This window comes from Octopus sinensis, linkage group LG2 (genome assembly GCF_006345805.1).
Source record: "Octopus sinensis linkage group LG2, ASM634580v1, whole genome shotgun sequence".
Classification (NCBI taxonomy): Eukaryota; Metazoa; Mollusca; class Cephalopoda; order Octopoda; family Octopodidae; genus Octopus; species Octopus sinensis.
This window is the reverse complement of record NC_042998.1, coordinates 58,341,708-58,366,857: the sequence shown is the minus strand read 5'-3', so window position 1 is coordinate 58,366,857 and position 25,150 is coordinate 58,341,708. Positions and strand designations below refer to the sequence as shown.

At 35.3% G+C, this 25,150-nt stretch overlaps 1 protein-coding gene across 5 annotated transcripts in view; it reads right to left on the bottom strand.

Annotated features, from left to right (window-relative positions):
• Positions 1-25,150, bottom strand: part of LOC115224721 (1-phosphatidylinositol 4,5-bisphosphate phosphodiesterase epsilon-1) — a 1,072,053-nt gene that overhangs the window by 297,458 nt on the left and 749,445 nt on the right. For all 5 annotated transcript variants that reach the window (XM_036513495.1, XM_036513498.1, XM_036513507.1 and 2 more), the window contains one exon: positions 1,599-1,884. In XM_036513495.1, coding sequence (XP_036369388.1) covers positions 1,599-1,884 — 286 coding nt within the window. The remainder of the gene's footprint in view (positions 1-1,598; positions 1,885-25,150) is intronic.

The window sequence follows — 25,150 nt, the reverse complement described above, 5'->3', positions numbered from 1 at the left end:
AAGTTGCTATTTCAAATTAGATGGCCTGACATGCTAGTACATTCTAGTGAAACATGTGTAAAGACTATGTAATTTATGATGTTATGATAAAAATTTTAATCGAATTTCCAGATATATTCTGCTCTTGAATGTGTGTATGTGTGTACATGTATATATATATATATATATATATATATATCTGCAAATGCTTATCCATTCACACACAAATGGCACATGTATATACATATATGTAAATGTTGTAAATTAGTTGCATGTACCAACCATGAAGTGGTTGCTTGTTCTCACTGAACCAAATCTTCATACTAGCCTTAATTACAGTTCAAAATATGTTCATTTATGCTATTAATATTATCATTTTCATTGAATCAACTGAACCTGATATGTTTAAAGAATAAATCAATACCAGAACTATATCACAATATCATTTAATTTACACTGAAAAAAAGTAAACCCAGTGAATGTTAAAACTAGTAATCAATATAAGATGCAAGTGTGGTGCCAAAATCTTTTGTGACAAAAGCCAATAATTATATAATTATTGGTTTTTGTCTTAATTGAATTAATAAATATATGTTTTCATTTTACCATTTCTTAATGAAAGGTTTTGAATTATATAAAATAACTGAAATAAAATGTCTAAATGAAAATTTCTTTCTTTAAAAAGATAAGTTTGTTGGATAGTCAAACAACAAGAAAAAAGGTGAGCTTTGATATCCTTATAATTAGGTTGTTTGTACTTAACCGAAGTTCAATACTCAGGAAGCAGATTTATAATGATAGTGTTCCTACCATGACAATCCTGTTTCAGTTCCAGACACTGTATCTGAGTCTTTCAGTGAAATCTAGAATGGAATACTCCAATAGGTACTGATCCACCCCTGCCTAAACTACAGCTTGAGTTGTAACCTCCACAGAATACTACTTCTACATCAGAACCATCTCTGTTATTGCACTGATAGATATTCTTAATCACATGTGTTTTTTTCCAATACAAAACATATATATTCACTAATTACATAGGTATTAGTTTGCCTTTGTAGTTAAGAAGTTTGATACACAGCCATATCCTTTGAGGCTCAGTTATACTGCATGGTACCTTGGACAAGTGTTTTCTACTATAACCCCAGACTGACCAATGCTGTATGAGTGAATTTGATTAGCAGAAGCTGTACAACATTTATCATATATACCTGTGTATGCATATACTTGTGTTTACTTATGTATGTCTGTGTGCATGTGTGTGTTTGTGTGGTTGTTTACATTTGCCCTTCTCTGAAAATGCCCAAGGTACATAGTGGTATGTCATTTCCCTGTCAACAAATCATCCTCTAGTTTACACTTTTGGAGATGTAGAACAATACCGTAACAATATATTCATCTAACCCATGTTAACATGAAAAACTAATGTAAAAAAAAACAAAACGAAATTCTATTATTAAGGAAATTAAATATCAAATATTCATAAATATTCATTGAAAGTAATGAAAAAAAAATTATTGATATGAGATTTTTGAGTGATAAAATAAATCATTTAATCTTTTCTTGCTCACAACAAAATATATGATTTTGTTTTCAAGCAAAGCAATAAAAAAGCTCACCAAAATCTAAACTGTTTCTTCGTAAACCACTAGATGCAAGGAAACGGCCCTCAATATCCATGGCTTCCCAAAGAGCTGCAGCTACATACTTCAGATTTTCAACCGAAGGTGTTGTCAGTATCCATGGTTTAGCACCTCGAAACTCCAGTACTAGTCCACCATGGGCTCGATCTTCTCCAGTATACCACTCTTGCAAATCACCGATGTATTCTGATTTTACTAATGCCTTACTCTTGTGGTCAAGTAAAATGATCTTTTCATGTGTTATACCCAGTAACCTGGATACCTGTCAAAATATTAGAAGAGAAATGTGCATGGGTTAAATACAGAGGAAGATCATGTAAAAGAATATGAAATCAACGGACAATAATTAGAGTTCAGAAAATTAAATGAGAAAATAATTATAGTTTAGAAAATCAAATGAGACAATAATTAGAGTTCAGAAAATCAAATGAGATCCTGTATTATCAAAAGTCTGTTTAAACAAAGTTCATAAGAAAGCAATGTTTTGCCTTAAAAAAAAAATAAATGCACTTTTAAAGCCTAGCCAGGTTCATAAGGGCCGGTTTTCCGGTTTCTATGGCGTATGTGTTCCCCAGCTGGACAGGACACAAGTCCATCGCAGCATTACTCATTTTTGCCTGCTGAGTGGACTGGAGCAATGTGAAATGAAGTGTTTTGCTCAAGAACACAACGCGTTGCCTGGTCCAGGAATCAAAACCACAATCTTACGATCATGATGCTGACACCCTAACCACTAGGCCACGTGCCACCACTTTTACCTTAATACCAGAAAATATATCATTCCTTCAAGGAAAAATTTAATTGTATACATTAAAACAAAACAATTCAACACTTGTCTGGAAGGATTTGAAAATGTTGTGGACATTGTCTCTTTTCCTCTATTAAAGAATGGAAAGCAAATCAATTATAGGTAATATCATAAAAAGTGGAAGAAATTTGGTGAAAACAGTGCAGTGATATTTGAATACTTGACATCAGCAAATTCCCCATGTCTAGCATGTGAGTCTCTTGGTAAACCAGACCACCTATGGGTTCCAGCCAGCTCTTGTTTCTGGAATCAGTTGCTTCCTGTCAGATGACACCATCACAATGTGTGGTGATGGAGGTCTCTTACATCCATACTCTATCGACTGTAATGCACCCCAAGGTTTGGCTATGACTCCTACAATCTTCTTTGTATACATCATCGTTTTACTTGATATCATCTTAACTTTCATTCCTCCTTAACTCTCTGTACCCAAGCAGAAATCTAAAAACACTTCCTTCAGTAGTTCATATCAATCATGTCACCTTGTCACATGTAAATGATGTCACACAATACAAAGACAATCATGTCAATCATGTCATCTTGTCACATGTCAATCATGGCACACAGTACAAAGACAATCATGTCAATCATATCATCTTGTCACATGTCAATCATGTCATACAGTACAAAGACAATCATGTCAATCATGTCCTCTTGTCACATGTCAATCATGTCATACAGTACAAAGATTATCACATGAAAACATTATCACACTCCCAGTTAGCATGACTGACATACAACTAAAACCCTCAAGCTGACTACAAATGCAAGGCCTCAACACCACTGAGTATCTCTACCACTGAATACACATATTCAATATAGCAAGCAATAGATCAAAAAGGCTGGTTCTCTTCATCAGGGCCAGAACATATTTAATTCCCCCAAACTACTTCCTACAAAGTTTTTGTGAAACCCACAAGCAAGTACATGTAAGACTACCAAAACCACACACAGGGCAATATTACTGTTACAGTCAGAGGCATCAATGACTATTTCCAAAGAAAATAATCTTTTGATTGATCTGTATGAAATCACTCAGCAACACAATCTAACTTCTGGCACACTGCCATGCTATTTCCTCTCTCCTCCTTAACCCTTTCGTTACCAGCCTGGCTGAAACCGGCTCTGGCTCTTTAGTATAAATGTGTTGTTTTCATAAGTTTTGAATTCAAATTTTCCACCAAATCTTAGTCACAATTTATGTTCCTAACACTAGCTCAATGATAACTAAGTTATTTTACTAACTTCTTTGTTATATTTTAAATAATTGGAAGAAACACAGAGCATCTCAAAATAAATACAGTAACAAAGGGGTTAGTTATTACTACCACAGGGGCTTCTGTTCCTCAACTCTCAGACCACCTCCACTCAGGCACTCCCATGTCTCTCTATATTGTATCTGCTCCCTGACAGTGTGCTAATAACTACTCCCACTTCTATCTCTTCATAAAGTCATTTTCTGGAATTCTGTTCCTGCATATGTTTCTCTTGTCATTGTTTACCAGCAATTATTTAACAGGAACTTTAACCATGTCAATCACACCATTCTCAAGAGGCCTGCAGGGGCAATAATCACCACCCCTTACTTCACAGCAAACCAATAAAAGTATTTAAGTTTCAGACATTGCGAATGTACTGTGCTCGTATTCTCTTTCTCTTCTGAAATTCTAACTATTAAAATTGTATTCACTTTTCTAATTGAGCACATCAGTGTCTAGTTAACACTCCTTTGTGCTGCAAGAAGTGATACTTAAACCTTCATCAAATCAAGCTTTCTGTCTTAAAAGTGCAAGGACATGTTAGATAATGCAGTCTTAATAATTATTTTATGTAATGTCAAAAAGATGATGGATAGTAACAGCTAGAAAATCATTAATGTTAGGTTTGTTTGATTAGGTTTGATTCCATGTCAAACAATAATAACAATTTACCAGTAAATAGTTTTTATTCTGTTAATAGTTTACTATTTACTGTAAACAGTAAAAAGTTCTTATTCTGAATACGAACTTTACCACTTGGAAGGTCCATCTACTTTTAATAAAATATAATATACTTGTGAATATTGTTGCACTTTAAGGATGCCATTTTGCCAATAAACACATATTCTGATTTACTTCAGTTAAAGTTTTAATGTTTGTTAATTTGGCATAAATTTTTCTTCACACTATTGTAACATTTCCAATGATCTAAAATTTGGAATCCTTGAAAAGGTCATAGCAGTGTTATGAAAAACTTACTACAAATTAATTAAAAATTAAAACCAAAACTAGTGTACCACAATCTGTGTATGTGCTTCATGGCAGTACGTCCTCAGTAAGTACAACAATATAAGTAATATCAGATTCAAAAATGTGATTTTACATTAAAATTCATGCAATAAAATTCAAACTGAATTCATGAAAATGCAATACAATAAGTTTGAAGGATACAATGCAAATTTAGAAATACAATAAGAAAGAAATAAGAGAAGGAATATTTAACATCTATTTGTCATTGTGACATATTTTGACAGATCAATAAATCTTCTGTATGACCCTTTTATTAATATTTTAAATAAAAGCATTTTCCAAAAATTTCATAAAATTAACATTCAATATTTTTCTTCGGGAAATATTCCTCAGTTTTTATTTGCAATAAATGTTGAGTTGTGGCCATTATGTCTATAGCTTTATGTATAACATATTCACAAACATTTTATATTTCAAAAATAAAAGTTTTGTTTTTACAACACTTTCAGAATTATATTGTAATTTATTTTAGGTGCTCAACCCTTAGGATGGAGACTGCTGATGTATAAGCTCTAATATAAGGAGTTCAGTTTCTGAAACCAGATTACACTGTGTTTTCCTGATGGATTATGCTTTACTATAGTGAAGCTATCTAAATATAGACAACAGCTATATCCTATTTCAATGTAGCATGTACAATGATTGTAAAGCAACTGTAATTTATTCTGAGGTAAGGTTTGGAAAACCACCTTGAGTTTGCTGGCATTAAAAAATTTCTAAAATATCTTTAAATATTCTGTGCTGTAATAGATCCTAGTTAATGTAGCATCATTAGTGAATTTCTTTTCAGAGGCATTTAAATTCTTAGTTATACCTTCTTCCCTTCTTCAGGAAAATTAAAAGTTTCGAAGACAATTTTGGCAGAGGCTAATCATAGGATTATAAACTGGGTAATTTTCTGTCAAAGACTTTGATAAATTTTGTGAAAATTTAATCACAGAACTGCAAATCTAATTATATGTTAATCTACAGTCAGGGATTGATTTGAGTTTTACCTGAGTTGCATCTTAACTTAGAGTATCCAGATAGCTTATAATTTGCTGTCAGAATTATAGTAGACCGTGTTCATGAAGTTGCAAACCAAACAGTCATATTTAGATTTGAATATTTATAGCTCTGTAGATTCTACTATAGTCTAACTAATGTACAGTTAAGTACACAAAAGTTGGAAGCTGAAGTAATAACAATAAATGGAGTGTATTCTCATTTACCATGGGACATATGATGGTGTGTGATGGGAAGTATGTCAGAGTGTTCAAGGGATATACCAGGTTAAGTCAAAAGTGTTTTTTTTTGTTTATCACTGATGACTTTTGGAAACTTGTATCTCTATGTTATATCAGTAATTTCATACAGTTTGCTGTCCAATCATTGCTGAATTGCTTATTCTTTATTTTCATATATAACATATAAACATTAATTTTTTATTCTTTGTTTTACAGCTTTGATAATGAGTGGTGGAAAAATTGCAGTTAGAGCCTCTTTACGCTATCTGTGAAAAATAGAACTGAGCAGCAAAAGAAATTAATGATTTGGAAGGCTCAGAAAGTGTCAATGAATATGTGGCACAAAACTGATTCAGTCATTTCAAAGGAGGTGACACCAGCCTTGAAGACAAACCGAGATCAGGATCACCTTCTGTTATTGAACAACAGCCAAGCATAAACATTCGTACATTGTTGGCAACATGGTCCTTCATAAGGCACCATCACTCCACACCTCCATAAGATTGGCCTTTTGAACAGACACTATTGAGAACAACTGCTGGCGAATCCTCTAGATGCCTGTTTCTGGGGACGAAAAATGGACCTATTTTCGTAAGTCATATAAGAAAAACCAGTAGCATTGTTCTGGCTAGGCCTCAGAATCTGTTGTCAAACAATGGTGGTTTGAACAGGAGGTCATGTTATGTGTTTGATGAAATCTCAAAGAGATGTTGCACTTCGAGCTTGTCCCAGATGGTCTTGCTGTAAATGTGAACCTTTATGCTCAACAACACCAGTGAGTACATGACGCTTTGAAAGCCCACTACCCACATCATTCAAAGACACATACTCCTACGGCATGACTATGCCCCAACATACATTGCCAATGTGACCAAATGAAAATTTGAGGAACTTGAGGTGCTGGAAGTGCTGCTTCGCCCTACCTACAGTCCAGATCATATTGCTACCATTCCCATGCCATGGCTCATTTGTTACACAAATGAAGGTTCAAAAATATGGATGAGGTCAGTGTATAATGGAATACATGTTAGTAGGCATGGGATGTATGTTGGTGGGACATGGAATGTATGTTGGTCGGATGTCAGCTATATATTTATGTGTCATGGTGCATATGTTGGTATAACATGAGATATATCATGGTATGCTGTGAAGAGTATTTTGTTGTGTCAGGGGTTGTATATTGATGTTATTGGGTGTACCTTGGTGTGTCATGGGATATATGTGCTAATGTGTCATGAGAAGTGTGTCTCTGTGTGTAGCAGCAGCACTATCCCAGACCTGGGAGCAATACTCCATTATGAGTTTTATAGGTTAAGTTGAGAGTTGAAGTAGTTGTTCTCTGAAGAAGAAATCTGTCACAGAGACACAGTTCTTTTGTGATAAAATGATGATGTTGGGACAGCCACAATTGTGCTCATATATATATATTGCTGCAGTCATATATGTATCAATTTTTGATTTCAATGCATGCTCAGTGTTTTTACCATAGCTTCAATTCTATAAATGAAATTGAGAAGACACAAATTACATGGAAATCTGAAAGAACAGTTGCTGTAATTCATCTTTGGTCATTTTTGGCACACATTTAGCCATCCTGATTCTAAACAAGACTTTTATTTAGAGTTCAGAGTCTGTGGAAAACTCAACTACATTACACTCATTTTCTAATAAGTTGCTTATTTACTCAAACAATTGAAATACTTTACTGATAAGCTGCCAAAACCAATGAAGGACGCATTTTCTAAAAAATATATATTTTTGGTTAACTCTTTCTTTTATACTTTTACAAGTTTCAGTTTGAGAGTTGCTGACATGCTGGATCACTGCCACTACTGGGATACAGTAGTTGTTGGGGTACCACTGCTATATAGGATTCGTAAAGAATCAAGGCATCAATGGATAGCTTCACAAGTCTTTATTTAATTCTGTTTTAAATAATGCTGATGAACATGGGAAATCACATAATGCATAATGTAATCCATAATATTCTATTATGATCATATTAATTAAAAATCCTAGTGAAACAATTGTTGCAAAATCTAAAACCATTTGTTTCTTTCCCTTTTCTTGACATCTTAATTAAAATAGTCAATAACCACATCGAAACAGACATCTTCTATAAACCCACAGATTCTAAACAATACCTATTATTCAACTCATGCTACACCAAACACGTAAAAATCAATATACCTTATAATCTAGCGAAAAGAATCTGTACCATAGTTTCGGACACCTATACTCATTAATGAAGACTCCTTGAACTCAGATCAATACTAATAAAAAGACATTACCCTATATCATTAATAAATGATGGCATTAAATGAGCAAAGGAAATAGATATGTGAACATTAAGGGAAGCCAGCTGAAATACTAAACCAGACTTATAAATACTCCCATGCATCTCTACACATAACCCTAGAAACAACGAAGCCTTCAACATTACCCTCCAAAATCTTCCCATCCTCACAGGAGATAAAACAATGAACAAAATGTTAAGCTCACACAAAATTATTAAAAGCAAAATGCAACCAAAATCATTGAAAAAAATATTAACCAGTACAAGATTCCATCCATTAACAACAGAACCAAAAGTGAAAAAATCTGGTCGACCTAACTGTGGTTCATGCCCCCACCTTTTGGAGGGTTCAGAGTTCCACCTTAAGCAAGGTGAAATATTTAAGATTAAATGAAATTTCACCTGTGCCTCAGAAAATCTAATTTATGCCATTACATGCTGAGGGTGTGGTAATAATTGTATTGGCCAAACAAGAATATCACTCCATCGAAGAACCACTCTCCACAAAGAACAAATCCACCACCCACAATACAGGCAGATACAGGTCAGTGAACAGATAGAAAGGTGTGCTAGGTATCTTAATCCTAATTTCCTAATTTTCCCCTTCTATCAATGTTCACAGAGCACCTCAGTACAACAAAGAATGAATAAAGAGGCAACGTTCATCAATAAATATCTTCCCCAACTCAATATGAACACATTACATAATACAGAACACTACTAACCTTTCAATTAATACCACTAACCCACATACATCCCATACACCATTCACATTACAGATCTATTTCTACCCTAATTGCACCATATCCAGAACTACTTACCTCCCTTACTCATTATCTTTTTACTCAGGGACTAGTAGACCTGACAACATTCAGTAATCGGTGCACATTCAAAGCAATGATTAGTAATTTTACAAAACCGGTATGCTTTTAAACCTCTTTAACAATTCACAATAATGACTTTTATAACTTTTATTCCTACCTCAGTTCATCTAATTGTATATATCTATTGTTACTTTTCATAAAAAGCCTTCCTTTTTTTGATTTCCAATGTGCATTTTCACTTATTTTTCTTCTTACTTTCTCTTATATATATATACACACACATATATATATATATATATATAAGTATATATGCATATATATAGAAACACATATTCATTCATCAAGTAAATAGTTCAGTATATACAATCATACACTCATGCACATATATACTTCTTTCCTCATTATATTGACTATTATAAGGAACTATCCATTATTTATAATGCCACTATTGTAAAGAACACATGATTCTGGATTTACGTTAGAGAAGAAATATTTATGACTCTTCACATTTGGAAAAAAATAACAAAGATTTCAGAAAATGGACATTGTTCTCTTCTTCTACATGATCATCATTGTCATAGCCATCATTATCATCAACATCATCATCATCGTCATCGTCGTTGTCCTCACCATTGTTATCATTGTCAGTACTAGCATCTAATTCATCACTAATATGATGATAACGAGAGTGATGCTAAATATGAGGAGGATGACAATCATCATCACTTCCATTGTCATTTTCGTTCCAATTATCCTCATCACCACCACCTTCAGAACTCAACTCCGTCAGTCACAAATGACCATGGGTTCCCCTAAGAGGTTCCCCTCCAGGTTATGAGTCTCTGGGTGGAAAGTTGCCTCACTGGTGAACGCACAACCCAGGGTTGTTTTTATGGAAGACCAGAAGTTGTCCATGCTTATCAGCCTCCCCTCTCCAAGGGAAAGATAAAAGCTGATACAGCTTGGCACCAGGGACATCGCAACTCATTTCTACAGCCGAGTGAACTGGAGCAATGTGAAATAAAGTGTCTTGCTCAAGAACACAACATGCAGCTTGATCTGGGAATCGAACTCACAACTTCATGATCATAAGCTCAATGCTCTAACCTCTGAGCCATGTACCTTCACATCACATCACCACCACCACCACCACCATATATCATCATCATCATCATCATCAAAATTGTTATTGACATCATCTTTCATATTGGCATGAGTTGATAGCTAAACAAGATCCGATGAATTGGAGGACTATGTCAAGCATCAATGTCTGTATTTAGCATGTTTTTTACAGCTGGATGCTCTTCCTATTGCCAACCAATTTAGAGAGTGTAGTCAGTGCTTTTTTGTGGCATCAGCACTAATAGATCACCTTTTAACTCACAAAACTACAACAAATTCCCTTACAACTGAGTGAGAATGTTGAAGAGAAAGAGGTGGCTGTATGCAACATTTTGAGAAGCTAAAGTGTGTGTGTGTGTGTGTGTGTGTGTGTGTGTGTGTTTAGAATTTACTGGTTTTCCCAATGTGGTTAAGGAGTGGTCTACTTTATATTAATGTCTAAAGAACTAAGGTCTTTACAGTTATAGCATGGTTAAACAAGTAGAAGTTTCATACATTTAAACTGATTTGCTCTTTTGCTTCAAACATTGTAGTCTATACAAGGTACCTAAGTAAAATGTACCTACAGTGGTGTTTAATGGGGCAACAACTGAAGTCTGCAACCTAGAAATAATATTGGTCCCTACTGAGTCCTGCATACAGTTTCAACGTACCAAATTTCAGTGACAAGGAATGGTCAACTGAGTTTATAGTGAAGGACTCTTATTTAAGATACTGTAGAGTGAATTGAACCTGAAGCTACATATTTACAAATCAAACTTGTTTACCACAGAATCATACATGTAATCTTGTTGTTCAACCCTTGGTCGGCCTTGACTGAGCAGATTTGCAGTCAAAGGCATTCTAGCTGTGGCCACCTCATCTTTTCTTCAGACATAATCTATCTAGGAATACCTTATTGATTGCACAATATCTTTTCTGTATCAGAATTGAGCTCTGATTGAACAACAACATTAACAATTGCTATCAGAATCTTAATCATTTCCTACTTCATCATCATAAAAGTCATCATCCTCAACAACCATCATCTTCACCGCTATTATACTTGTTAACATTTTCATTGAAATTTAATGATTCTTTATCATTATTATAATTAACATGATCATCACTGGAGTCATTATTTATGCATTCTGTTATTTATATGTCTGGCATTTACATATTAGGCATTTTATGTCTGGCATTTACATGTTATGCATCTGTGCATATAGTTTAATAGGCCAACTTCACTTCTCCTATACTTGCCTCTCACCCGTTCTCTTTCTCTCTATTGGTTACTCTTGTTTCCATCTTTACTCAGTGCTAAAATAAGCAGCTAAATTCCATCAAACACAGGAGTGGTGCACAGCTGTCCATAAACAGACACTAAGAAAAATCTTTCCTGACTTTGAAAATAAAATTACACTCCTTAGTTATTCCGAATTGTGTGCTTGTGTGCTACTGTCTGGGAATATGTCATTATGAATTAAAATTTATCTGTTCATGTTGATGGATTATCAACGGATAATCCGTCAACATATCATCCATAGGCTTAATTTGAGCACATATGGCAAGAAGGTATATAAGTACTACAAGAATTATATAAATCCAATAAGTAGAATATCAATATTAATATCCTGCAGCTGTCTAGGACAATGCTATACATGTATACATTATACATGCATAAATGAGTAAACATATACCTGTGTATTTGTGTGTGTATGTGTGTGTGTGTGCATGTACGAAGATATGTACATGCATACATAAATAGGTGTGTACTTATGTATATGCATGCACATGTATATGCGTATGTATGTAAGTCAGTGGGTGAATGCATCTAAGGTTTCAGGAGCCACTACGATGCTGTAGAGTTATTGCTGAACTTTTATATTAAATTAATATATAAAAAATATTTTCAGTAAATGCATAAAAATGCACATATGTATAATTTCATACATATAATGATTTATTCTATAATGTTTTATGTAGTTTTTCTCAGAAGGATGTTGTAAAATCTGCATCACTGGCTGCTTTACTGCCGGACATCTTGATAAATTAACACAAACTAGCAAGAAACCAAGTGTTGTGTTAACTGCAGAGATGCTGCATGGGAATCATCTCCAAAAATCTGTCCTTCATTTGATGGTTGTGTAGATTAATCTATATATCCATACATAATATATGAAGATGATCAGATAAGGACAGTTCAATATATGCTACAAATGTTTCAGTAGCATGGCAATATATTTGTAATGAATGTATTATATAATAATTAATATATATATTGAAATTATCACCTATTTTTGGATCATCAGAAGATAGAAAATCAACTGCCCCATTACTATGTTTACATTGGGGATTGTACTGTTCAGAAACCAGTGGTACAGCTGGACAGTAGACACACGCACACATGCATGCACATACACACACATGTGCACACACACATGTGCACACACACACACACACATGCCCAAGCACACATAGTCATAAAAACAGGACCTATTAGTAAATGACACAAAGAAATAGATTTTTCTTATCACCCGCATTTAAAAATACACACGCATGCACACACACATACACATGTATCCACCCACACACAGTGCCAGATTGCAAATGTGCTGGAATGCACATTCTCAGACTCATATTGATACACACATGCATGTGTATTCTTCTATTCTCTCATTTTTCCTTCTCCCTAATGCACTTATTTACAGAATCATATACACCATACAAACACACGCACGCACACATATATATACACACACACACACACACACACTCCCTTTCTTCACCCATTTCAACTAACCAACATTTTCATTCATACAGGTTAAGGTAAAGGTAAAGACCCTCTTCGGTCATGAGTGACCATAGGATTGCACCTAGAAAGTTCCCATCTGAGGCACAAGACTGGGCAAGGTTGTTTATAGAAGACCAGCAGTCATCCATATATACCTGTCTTCTCTCTCCACACCACCGATGTTATCCAAGGAAAAGGCAAAGGCCAACACAGCTTGGCACCAGTGATGTCACAACTCATTTCTACAGCTGAGTGAACTGGGCTTATGTGAAATAAAGTGTTTTGCTCAAGAACACAACACACAGCTGGTCTGCGAATTGAACCCCTACCTCATGATTGTGAGCCTGATACACTAACCACTGAGCCATGTTATTTTGTAGAAGTCACTCATACAACTACATAAATATTAAACCTGAAACTAGAAGACAGACATGACTGAATTGAACTTGGAGCAGAGAGGGTATAGCATTTAAGATGTTGGCAATGGTGATGGAAGGACTTTCGGCATCTACAACTGATTGATTAATTAACTGAGTGATTAATCAAATAATTGATTAGATAATTGGTAAATAGCTAACCAATTGATAAATAATAATAAAGAAGAGAAATTGAACCAATTGTGTGTTCATTGTTGGGATAATGACCCTCATGAGATACATGCACACACACACATGCACACACACATGCACAAACATGCATACACATACATGCACACACACACACATGCACACACACTGATATATATGATATATATACATATTAATATAGGTACACATACATATATCATCATCATTATCATCATCAACATCATCTTCATCATCAGTATGTATGTGTGTGTATATGTTTATGTGTCTGTGTTTGTCCCACCAACATTGCTTGACAACCAACGCTGGTGTGTGTATGTCCCTGTAACTTAGTTGTTCAGCAAGAGAGACCGATAGAACAAGTACTCGGCTTACAAAGAATAAGTCCCGAGGTCGATGTGCTCGACTAAAGGCGGTGCTCCGGCATGGCCACAGTCAAATGACTGAAACAAGTAAAAGATTAAAAGAGAGTAAAGAGTATATGTATATGAACACCTATATATACATATGGAGGCGATCATGTGAATAAACAAATTAAATATAACAATTTGGGTTTCGTATACAAAATATATGTGTATATATGTAAACAAAAAGAAAGCAAAGATTGAAGATTTTCAGACTGTGAATATATGTAATTTACTTAGTCGCATATTTTATATATCAAGCCCAAATTGTTATATTTCATTTTGTTTATTTGCATAATTGCCTCCATATCTGCTCACCTGGATTCCTTTTATAACCACTCTGTGGAATTGGTCCTTTGTAAAGACACTGGAGCCCTAGTTTGAATCATTTGAGTGCTAAGTGTTTTCCACTGAGAATCTCTGGATGGCATCTCTGTATTATATACATATATGTATGTGTGTGCGTTTGTGTGTATATATATATAAATACAAAATGGGACAAGAATACAAAACATCCAGATAGACAATACAAAAAACACAGACAGGTCATTCGAAGCCTTTAATCTTCAGTCAAGAACCGGATCATCCTCGCATATGTCGGCTGATTAATATTGAGATTACTCCAATCTGGCCAGCCCCAAGGAAAAACTAAGCTAAGAGCATTAGATTCCTTGGAAAAAAGCTTCAAATGTATATGAAACAAGGACAGAAAAACAGACGATGTTACACGAATATAATATATATATATATATAAGAATTTTTTGCGTAATAAGATAAAAAACTAAGGCTGTATAGAAATTAGAGCCTTTATAGAGCATTTGTATTAATAAATTTATATCTATAAATGTTCTAATATCTATACAGCCTTGGTTTTTTATCTTATTACGCAAAAAATTCTTATATACACACGCTGACATAAAACCAACGTTGAACCTTTTATTTGCAATATTACCGAATCTGGAACTTAACTATGGTCTGTCTATAGCACTTATTCAGCATTACCTGACACCTTTGGGTGTCTTATATATCTCTTATATATATATGTATATATATATATTATATATATATATATATATATATATATATTATATATATATGTATATATATATATATGTATATATATTTGTTAGTATGGAATGTCCACATGATTATGTCTCTGTAATATATAAATTCTATAAGTGGCAACACAACACATTTTCTTGGGTCAGCTGTCATTCTAAACTAGTTTGCTCTGTGTCATTTAAGAGCATTTAAAAATATTTATTCAAATTGTCTTTGCGTGTTTATGTTATTTATTTTATGTATTTATCTTAGTATTTATTTCTCTCGTCTCTTATTTGGTCTTTTGTAGCTTCTGTTTATCTGTTTCTCTTACTAAACGGAATGTTGTGTTTGGTATTATTTTCCCAGTAACAGAATATTCTATCATTTCTGATGACACTGTCTCTTCCAAGATCAGCAAAGCTGTTTTTGCTTTTTGTTGTGTTTTTTTTTTCATTTTCATTTTATTCTATCATTTAGTTTTCTATGCTAGCATAGTTGGGATGAGACCAGCTTTTGTTAATTTAGATATTGTTGAATACATTTACAACTGTCAATTATGCCACTATGAAGAAGCACTGACTTTGGCTGTGAGTCAGGCAGTTTAACATGAGTCAAATAATGTGCTTTTCTCAGAAACACAATGCAATATTTATAAAGTGAATTCATTTCATATCAGCAGTAATACTGAACCTTATATCTACCATGATGATGATGATGACGATGATGAGATGATCATGATCATCGTGATCATCATCATCCTTTAACGTCCATTTTCCTTGCTGGCACGGATTGGATGGTTTGACCAGAACTTCCAAGCTAGAGAGCAGCACCAGGTTCCAGTCTGATTTGGCTTGGTTTCTATGGCTGTATGGCCTTCCTAACACCAACCACTTTACAGTATGCTGGGTGCTTTTAATGTGGAACAAAATGAGTGCTTTTATGTGGCACTGGCACAGAATTCTTGCAGGCTAATCCTCTTCACCAAGGGGAGCGGCCTTAAGGATATATTTTCTTGAGTTGGTAAGGCATCAATTCCATCAGTCCTGTAATATTCATTTTCCCTATATTTAGGGACTCTGTTTATGGACACAATACCAACAGGAGGCCACTAGAAATAGCAGCCAAATTGCTTCAAATCATAGCTTACCATTTTAAAAATGGAATGGCATGCTGAATTATGTACACTTACTTTGTCCCACATTCACCTATTTTATATCCCTTGTTCCAGGATTGATCTCATCTTCTCATTTTGTTACTAGAATGATTTAATCATAACTATGCTTAATTAGTTTTGCCCAATAGTGAAACAACAACAATTATTTGAACAGCAAATGTCTAGTACCTTTGCTTGCTGGTTATTATCCACATCATATTAAAATCCATCACCTCTTTATGTCATCTTACGTATTTCTATTGGACACGGTTTCATCTGGTTGTTATAGTTAACTAACTTGGATTGATTTCATTTCAGAATATCATAGATTTTATTACATTTTTTTTTTATTAAAGCAATAAGTACTAGACAGAGTAGGTAATAGGCCTATGTTACCAAAATCTAGGGGAAGGGGTTTCACACAAATTCCAAACTACTGGAACATAATTTCTTAATCCAGATAAAAACATGAAAACTTAATAACAAAGTGGGAAAGTGAGATCAATCTTAGAGCAAAGAAGGATATAGAACTGGAGCAGTGTTGGGCAGATGAAATGAGATGGTTGTGTAGTGTTATAACCTATCCCATAATTTGGCATGAAAAATTTCAAACTTTACCAGATTTAATCTGTTATAATAGATTTCCTCAGAGAGCTTCCGTCCAACCCATGCTAGCATGGAAAACGGACGTAAAGGATGATGATGATGATGATCTGCATAATCATTAAAGCTATAGATTTCTCATTCACAGACTGATTATAATTTTCAGACTGCATTTTTCAGATGGTGCAAAGAGGGTGATAATCGTTAGAAATACATTACACAAAACCTGGAGTAGGGGTGCATGCTGTTGGGCTGGCCTGAGGTACAAAATATTCTAATGATAGCCCCCATTACTTTTAATTGTAATTCGCTACCAAAACATTAATCAGTAAAATCAATTTTAGAAATCTGTTTTCTTCCAGGTTCTTTATTTTGTTACTATCATCATCATCATCATCATCATTATCATAATTATAATTACTATTGTTATTATTATCCTCATCATCACTATTATTATTATTGAGTGAGAGAGTAGTGCATGCCATCAAAGTGACACTGGGGTAAAATATACGAAGCCCAGTATAGCCATCATGACTACCCGTCTGATAAGGGTATACCAGGTACATGCATCACAACCATATGTGTGCGACACGGTGATCTCATATCACGATAAACAGTGCATGACTTTGCAGGTGGGGCCCAGTTAGAATTTTCTTCTGGTCGTGTAGCACATCCTGCTCAAAAGGTCCCTGAATAAGGATTGTTTAAGGATATTGAATGAACCACCCATGTTTCCAAAGGTGAATTATCCAAACCCCAAAGAATCCCTCTTAACACATGGCTATGATGCTCCCCCACTACTTCTGCTCGTGATCAGAGATGCATATATCATCAGCCACTAAGGGACATGCTCAACAGGTTAAGGTCAAACGAGTGACAAGTAAATCTGTGGTATTGAGCAGAATATTTGCTGTAGCCCATCTTTTGTACCAAGACAAAACAATGTACATGATAACATTTCCAATCAGTTAAGATCAGAAGCCACGAGTGCCAATGCCTGGTACTGCATCAAGGCATTATTATTATTATTATTATTATCAATATTAATATTTCTATCTTTTTCTTTCCACTTCAACTTTATAATTTTGACAACTTTCTTAGACTGTTAATATCCTCTTGTCATTCTGGATGCCAGAACCAAATACTCTAAATCCTAATTACTCTAAATCCTAATTAGTAGGGCAATATAATCATTTGCACGTTGAGTGAGTACTCCAATAATGTACAAAAAAAATGTCTAAAATATCTGAACAAACCAAATATTTTCTTAATATTTTATCCCTTTCCATTATTGATTTTGTACTTCTCTCAACTAAATTGTATCTCTTTCTATTGAGCTGTTAAATCAATACAACAACTAACATAATGTTCTGATAAATATTTATTTTTGCCTGTTAAAGGTCTAAACTTTGACGGGGAGGAAAATGCAGCTTGTTGAATTAGTACCAGTATATTATTGTGACACTTCTTTTGTCAAGCTTTGAGAGATGAGGGATACATTTACTCCATTATCTCTATCAACTCAACATTGCCACTATTCAATGTCATTACAAGATTATCTCTATTCTCTGTGTTGAGTAAGAACAAAGAAAGTTATATCAATGTTAGGTTAGATGTTGTAACTGAGTCTATTTATTTGTTCCAGTGATAATCTTGCCATTTTCTTCCTTCTTATCTACCTCTTGCGATCTTGATTGTGTCAGGATAAGAAATCAGGAAATCTGTGTTCATTTCAAAGCCAGAACTGCTTCTTCTTTTCTCTTATAAATCATCATTATCTTAACATCCACTTTTTCATGCTTGCATGGACTAGATGAAATTCACAGAGGCAGATTTTCTATTGAGATTCTCCCCCTTTTGTTACCTCTCATCTGTTTCCAAGCAAAGTAATATTTCCCATTGTATGTATTTTATATTCATACATACATACATACATACATACATACATACATACATACATACATACATACATATAAATACATATATGATACAAATGTAGCACACTGAGACAACAAAGGAACATTGAGAAAAACACACAAGAGAGACAGACATGCTCAACTCCTCATCAGTTACCAACTATCATTGTTATCTTGACACAATGGGTTTCTTTCAACACTTGGTTATAAACCCAGTCACAAGCCTTTAATTGGGCCTGGGTGATAGTAGAAAACAATTGTATAAAGTGCCAATCAGTGGGACTGATCTGAAACCACAACATTTAGAAGCAAGATTTTTAACCACACAGCCATGCCTGTGCTTATAAGTAAATCTAAGATAGTAGCATATATTGGAAAAAACTAATGGCTTTGGGACTTATATGGAATGAATAAAAATATGCTGCTAGTCTTACATCATGTTTCTTGGACAACAATTTTACTTATCTATTAGTCTAAGTTCAAGAATTTCCCAAGCAAAGTATTTGTGATAGTTTTCTTTCATTAGTGTTGATTTTTATTTTGAGCAAATGAAGAGTACTGGTTGATGTGAAAAACAAGGATCAGGAAGAGAAGGGAATTTTAGAGACAACTAATAATACAAAGGAAGGATTAAGAAAAATTTTCAGAATAACATTTAGAAAGGTTTGAATATTAGAGCATTCTAAAGTTAAAGGAATTGTAAGAATGGCAGAACAGCAAACCAAAATGCCAAACAGTATTTAATTTTGTTTGTATATATATATATATATATCCCCATAACTTAGCGGTTTGGCAAAAGAGACCGATAGAATAAGTAAGTACTAGGCTTACAAAGAATAAGTCCTGGGGTTGATTTGCTCGACTAAAAAGTTGGTACTCCAGCATGGCCACTGTCAAATGACTGAAACAAGTAAAAGAGTATAAAGAGTAAATATATATATATATTTATAATTGAGCTAAAATCCAGCTGGGATGGATTTTTGCCTTTATCCTAACAAGGCTGATAAACAGTACCACATAAATTTAGGTCAATTAAGGGAACATACTCTTCTTTTACAATCTTACTGCATAATGCCAAAGTATAAAGCAGTTGCCACTACAACTAACAAAAATTAGATTCCTTTATCACTGCATGTCATTGTTTAATCTGTTGCTCATTAATAAGCTTGTAGTTCTTTCCCTTGGCTTTCTTGGTTTGAATTGTCATTAAAGTTAATGCATTTCTCATTATGAGTATAATTTCAGCAGATTGAAACTTCTGAATGGTTCACTACATTATCTATATTAACCCACACTACAAGGCTGAATATTTTGGGGTAGGTCAGAATCAATTAAATCAAACCTAGTATTTGACTGGTACTTTAGTTTATGGATCTCAAAATGATTAAAGGCAAATTTAATTTCAAAGGGATTTAAACTGCAAAATTTAAAGGCTGTAATTAAACACCGTGAGGTATTTAATCCACTGCTTAAACAAATCTTCTAATCTATCATTCCATCTTATGCAAATGCTTGAAGTTTAAATCCTTTGAGGGTTGGCTCTATTTTCTCCTCCCTTATAACTGATAAAATAAATACATTATTAATAGTGTACTGGGAAAAATTCAATGCAGTAAAATTCACCCTTATCCTCAAAAATTTCTTTGGTTTTATGCGTGGATATATGAAATAAATCAATAGAGAAAAAGATTCTATTGCCCTAACTGATAAATCAGAGGTTTCATGAATATGTATTCAAAACTATCTTTAATGATAAATGTATCCTATTCAATAGTGAAAATATATATAGGTGTGAGATGGCACTTGAGAATATGCAAGTAGAATATGCAAGTAGTAAAAGGCAGACTATATGATGCGTATGTACGTACAGCCATGCTACATGGTAGTGAAACATGGGCCGTGACAGCTGAGGATATGCGTAAGCTTGCAAGAAATGAAGCCAGTATGCTCCGATGGATGTGTAATGTCAGTGTTCATAATCGTCAGAGTGTAAGTACTTTGAGAGAAAAGTTGAACCTAAGAAGTGTCAGTTGTGGTGTGCAAGAGAGACGGCTGCGCTGGTATGGTCATGTGACGAGAATGGTTGAAGATAGTTGTGTGCAAAAGTGCTACACCCTAGCAGTTGAGGGAACCTGTGGAAGAGGTAGACCCAGGAAAACCTGGGACGAGGTGGTGAAGCACGACCTTCGAACTTTAGGTCTCACCAAGGAAATGACTGAAGACCGAGTCCTATGGAAGTGTGCTGTGCATGAGAGGACCCGGCAGGACTAGTCAGGCCATATCCCGTGGCCCCTACCTGGGACGTAGTCGATCCACCTGTGCATACCTTCCTTCTTGTGACACTTGTGAAGACCTGCTGAGGCAAGTGAAAATCAATCAAAATAGATGAACATCAATGGAATTTGTATCTTTGTGGTACCAGTGCCTGTGGCACACAAGAAAACCATCCGAACGTGGCCGTAGCCAGTACCGCATCGACTGGCCTCCGTGCTGTGGGCACGTAACAAGCACCATCCGATCGTGGCCGTTTGCCAGCCTCATAAAAACACCATCCGAGCGTGGCCGTCTGCCAGCCTCGTCTGGCACCTGTGTCGGTGGCACATAAAAAACACCATCCGAGCGTGGCCGTCTGCCAGCCTCGTCTGGCACCTGTGTCGGTGGCACATAAAAAACACCATCCGAGCGTGGCCGTCTGCCAGCCTCGTCTGGCACCTGTGTCGGTGGCACATAAAAAACACCATCCGAGCGTGGCCGTTTGCCAGCCTCGTCTGGCACCTGTGTCGGTGGCACATAAAATCACCCACTACACTCTCGGAGTGGTTGGCGTTAGGAAGGGCATCCAGCTGTAGAAACACTGCCAGATCTGACTGGACTGGTGCAGCTTTCGGGCTCCCCAGACCCCAGTTGAACCGTCCAACCCATGCTAGCATGGAAAGCGGACGTTAATTGATGATGATGATGATGATGATGATACTATCTTCAGATGAATAGCTTTGTAATTAATGCAATAATGTGTTAGGTAGGAAAAAAAACATGACTAAAACAGAAACAGGAACTCATAAAAAAGTCACTAGAATAAGGAACAGAATCATGATTCAGGAATGTGCAGTCTATATATGTATTTATGTATGTGCATGTGTATGTGTGTGTTTATGTGTGTGTATTTATGTGAGTACATTTGTATGTGTGTATACGTATAAATACATATATGAATATTGGCATGTAAAAAGCACCATTCGAGTGTGATCGTTACCAGCGTTGCCTTACTGGCACTTCTGATGGTGGCATGTGAAAAAACATTTGAACGAGGTCGTTGCCAGTGCCGCTAGAATGGCTCCTGTGCAGGTGGCATGTAAAAAGCACCAGTTGAGCGTGGCTGTTGCCATTACTGCCTGACTAGCGCTCGTACCAGTGGTACATAAAAGCACCCACTACACTCTCAGAGTGGTTGGCGTTAGGAAGGGCATACAGCTGTAGAAACTCTGCCAGATCAGATTGGAGCCTGGTGCAGCCATCTGGTTCACCAGTCATCAGTCAAATCGTCCAACCCATGCTAGCATGTAAAGCAGACGTTAAACGATGATGATGATGATATTTGTGTATGTATACATATGTACATTTATGTGTGTGTGCTTATATGTATATATATATAAATATATATATACACACACATATATATGCACATGTAAATTGGTAAATAGATAGATATAATTATATGTACACACTGAGATATGTGTGTATTTGCATGGCTGTCTGTCACAAGGGTGTATAACCTGGTGACTTGTACCATACTTTCACCAACTGTTTTACCTACATAGCTGAGAGTTGATACAGATAGCATCTCAGCCTCCACCTCACTCACTCTTAGTAAAAAGGTTAAAATTGTGACAACTGGGTTCCATGTTTGAGCAGGTCGTCTTGAGGCTATAGAAAATGACATTTGCATAAGATATCATGCAGTGGGATCTAACCTGGTTCTTTATGGTTGCAAATGGATCTTTTTAAATATCCACCCGTACTGCACCCACATGCACAAACACATTCAGTTATTCTCCACTGAAGCAAGAAGCTCATATGTGCACCAGAGGGAAGCCTCTTTCACATACAGACTACATTTTCTGTCTGTTTCTAATACACACATATATAATCTCTCTCGCTTTCTTTTACACACACACACACACACACACACAACACACACACACACATAATGTATGCAAACTGAATGATTTTTGTCATGATCCAAATTCACGCAACACAATCTTAAGGTGGACTGTTTTATTTTTGGTGTTTCAAACTGCTTTTATAAATATTGGAAAGGGTTCATACATATGTGTCAATTGCTTTCTTTTAGTCAATTTCTAAATGATATTTCGTTGAGATTAGGTTTATGTTTGCTATTGCTCTTTATTCATTGGTTGTTCGGTCACCGTTGGTCGATTTCAGTGTCATATCCGACTGCCCCAGATTTTCTTTTGTTTATGATGCATGTCTTTTTGATGACTTTCATGACGCTTTTCATTGGCTCATACAATCATCCTTCTATCTCTACTAGTTGATTCCATCCTTATATCCTATTTTGCTAAAATTCTTACTCTGTTTACTTTCATTATTACATCCTGCTTTCATCCTCTAAATTGTTATTCTGTATTTGAAGTTGCTAAACGTTGTTTATTCTGTTATCATGTTTTTTTTTGTTGTTTGTTTTCCATTTCTGCATTTAGTGTTTAGGCAGTCTGTCCGTAGGCATTAAAGTTCTGAAGATGTTGTATAGTAGCTTTTCATTGGTTAATTCGGCGCGGTTGATTTCATCATTATATCTTGTTTCACTAGAAATTCAGCTCTGTTTACTTAATTTAAAGTGATAAATTGTTATTTGAATTTGCTGATATCTTATGTCACCAAAATCATTGTTCTGTTGTCTTCCATTGTTTGTGTGTTGCTTCCCTGGGGGAGGTTTCTGCGTATTTTCTATCTACTCTCACTGAATTGTCATTCTTTTGGTAGGTTTGATCTCTTTAGTTTCTTATTCCACCGGGAATGGCATTGTCATACCTCCACTTCCATGTGTCAGTAGATAGTTAACCTGGTTACAATTTCGGACAGCTTATACAAGTGTCTGCCGTATAATACCATCTGATTTTACATCACTTTATTTCTTCTTTTGGATAACTATATATGTGGTAATTATATTGTATTTCCTGTGGTGTACAGAGGTCACATTCCAGTAACATATACATTCGGATGATACAGTCTATTGTTGTCCAGTTCCGAATGTGCTTTGAAAAGGACAATACATTCTCTCTGCAAATGCTGTGAAATAAGTAAATGCATTGTATGTATCAAACATTGAACCACAAAATTATTCGTCCGATATTTTTGGCGCCTTTATTTGTCACATGAATGTATGGATCTGCACTTGGTAAGTTCATGTCTAAGGGGAAGATCTGGGTAAAGCTTATCTGGAAGACAATAGTAGTTCTCTATGCATAGAAAACCCTTCTCTCCATGTCACCGATGTTGCTCAAAAGAGAAGAAAGTCAAGTTCTGTTACGACACAGCCTGATTGTTGTCTCAAGCATTGCAATTAGAACGCTAAGAGCCAGAGAAGATACTGTTAAGATACTGTTAGTTCAAGGCCCTAACAATTCCACTAAGTCACAGTTTTGGATCGCGAAAGGTTTATAAAGTTTTTTGCAATACGATTTGAATTCGGTATGCAGAGAACCAAAAGAAATATCGCACCCATCTACCTCAGTATATGTATGTATGTATGTATGTATGTATGTATGTATGTATGTATGTATGTATGTATGTATGTATGTATGTATGTATGCATGTATGTATGTACGTGAGTGTGTGTGTGAGAGAGAAAGAGAGAGAGAGAGAGAGAGAGAGAGAGAGAGAGAGAGAGAGAGAGAGAGAGAGAAACTTTCTGGACCATCCTAACCAAGCTGGGTTACTCACACAAGTTCACCACATTGATAAGAATTCCTTTCAACACATGGCTATGATGCTTCCGCACTACTTCTGCTCGTGATCAGAGATGCACATATTGTCAGCCACTAAGAGACATGATCATCTGGTTAAGGTCAAGCAACTGACAAGCAAATCTATGGTATTGAGCAGAATATTTGCAGTAGCCCATCTTTTATACCAAGACAAAACAATGTACATGGTAATACTTCCAATCAGTTAAGATCAGGAGCCATGAGAGCCACTGTCTGGTACTGCATCAGAGCATTTATTATTATTATTATTATTATTATTATTATTATTATTATTATTATTATTATTATTATTTGTGTCTACGTGCGAGTGAGTGGGTGTGCATACAGATGCTGTTAAGTCTATACTAGAGAATATTGTGAATTTGTCGCCAGAAGGACCTCAGCTGTTAAGCTTCGTGACAGTTGATAATAGCTCTCCTTAGGCACTAATGAGTAATATTATCTCAGTATTACACTTATCTATATTATATGCATTATTA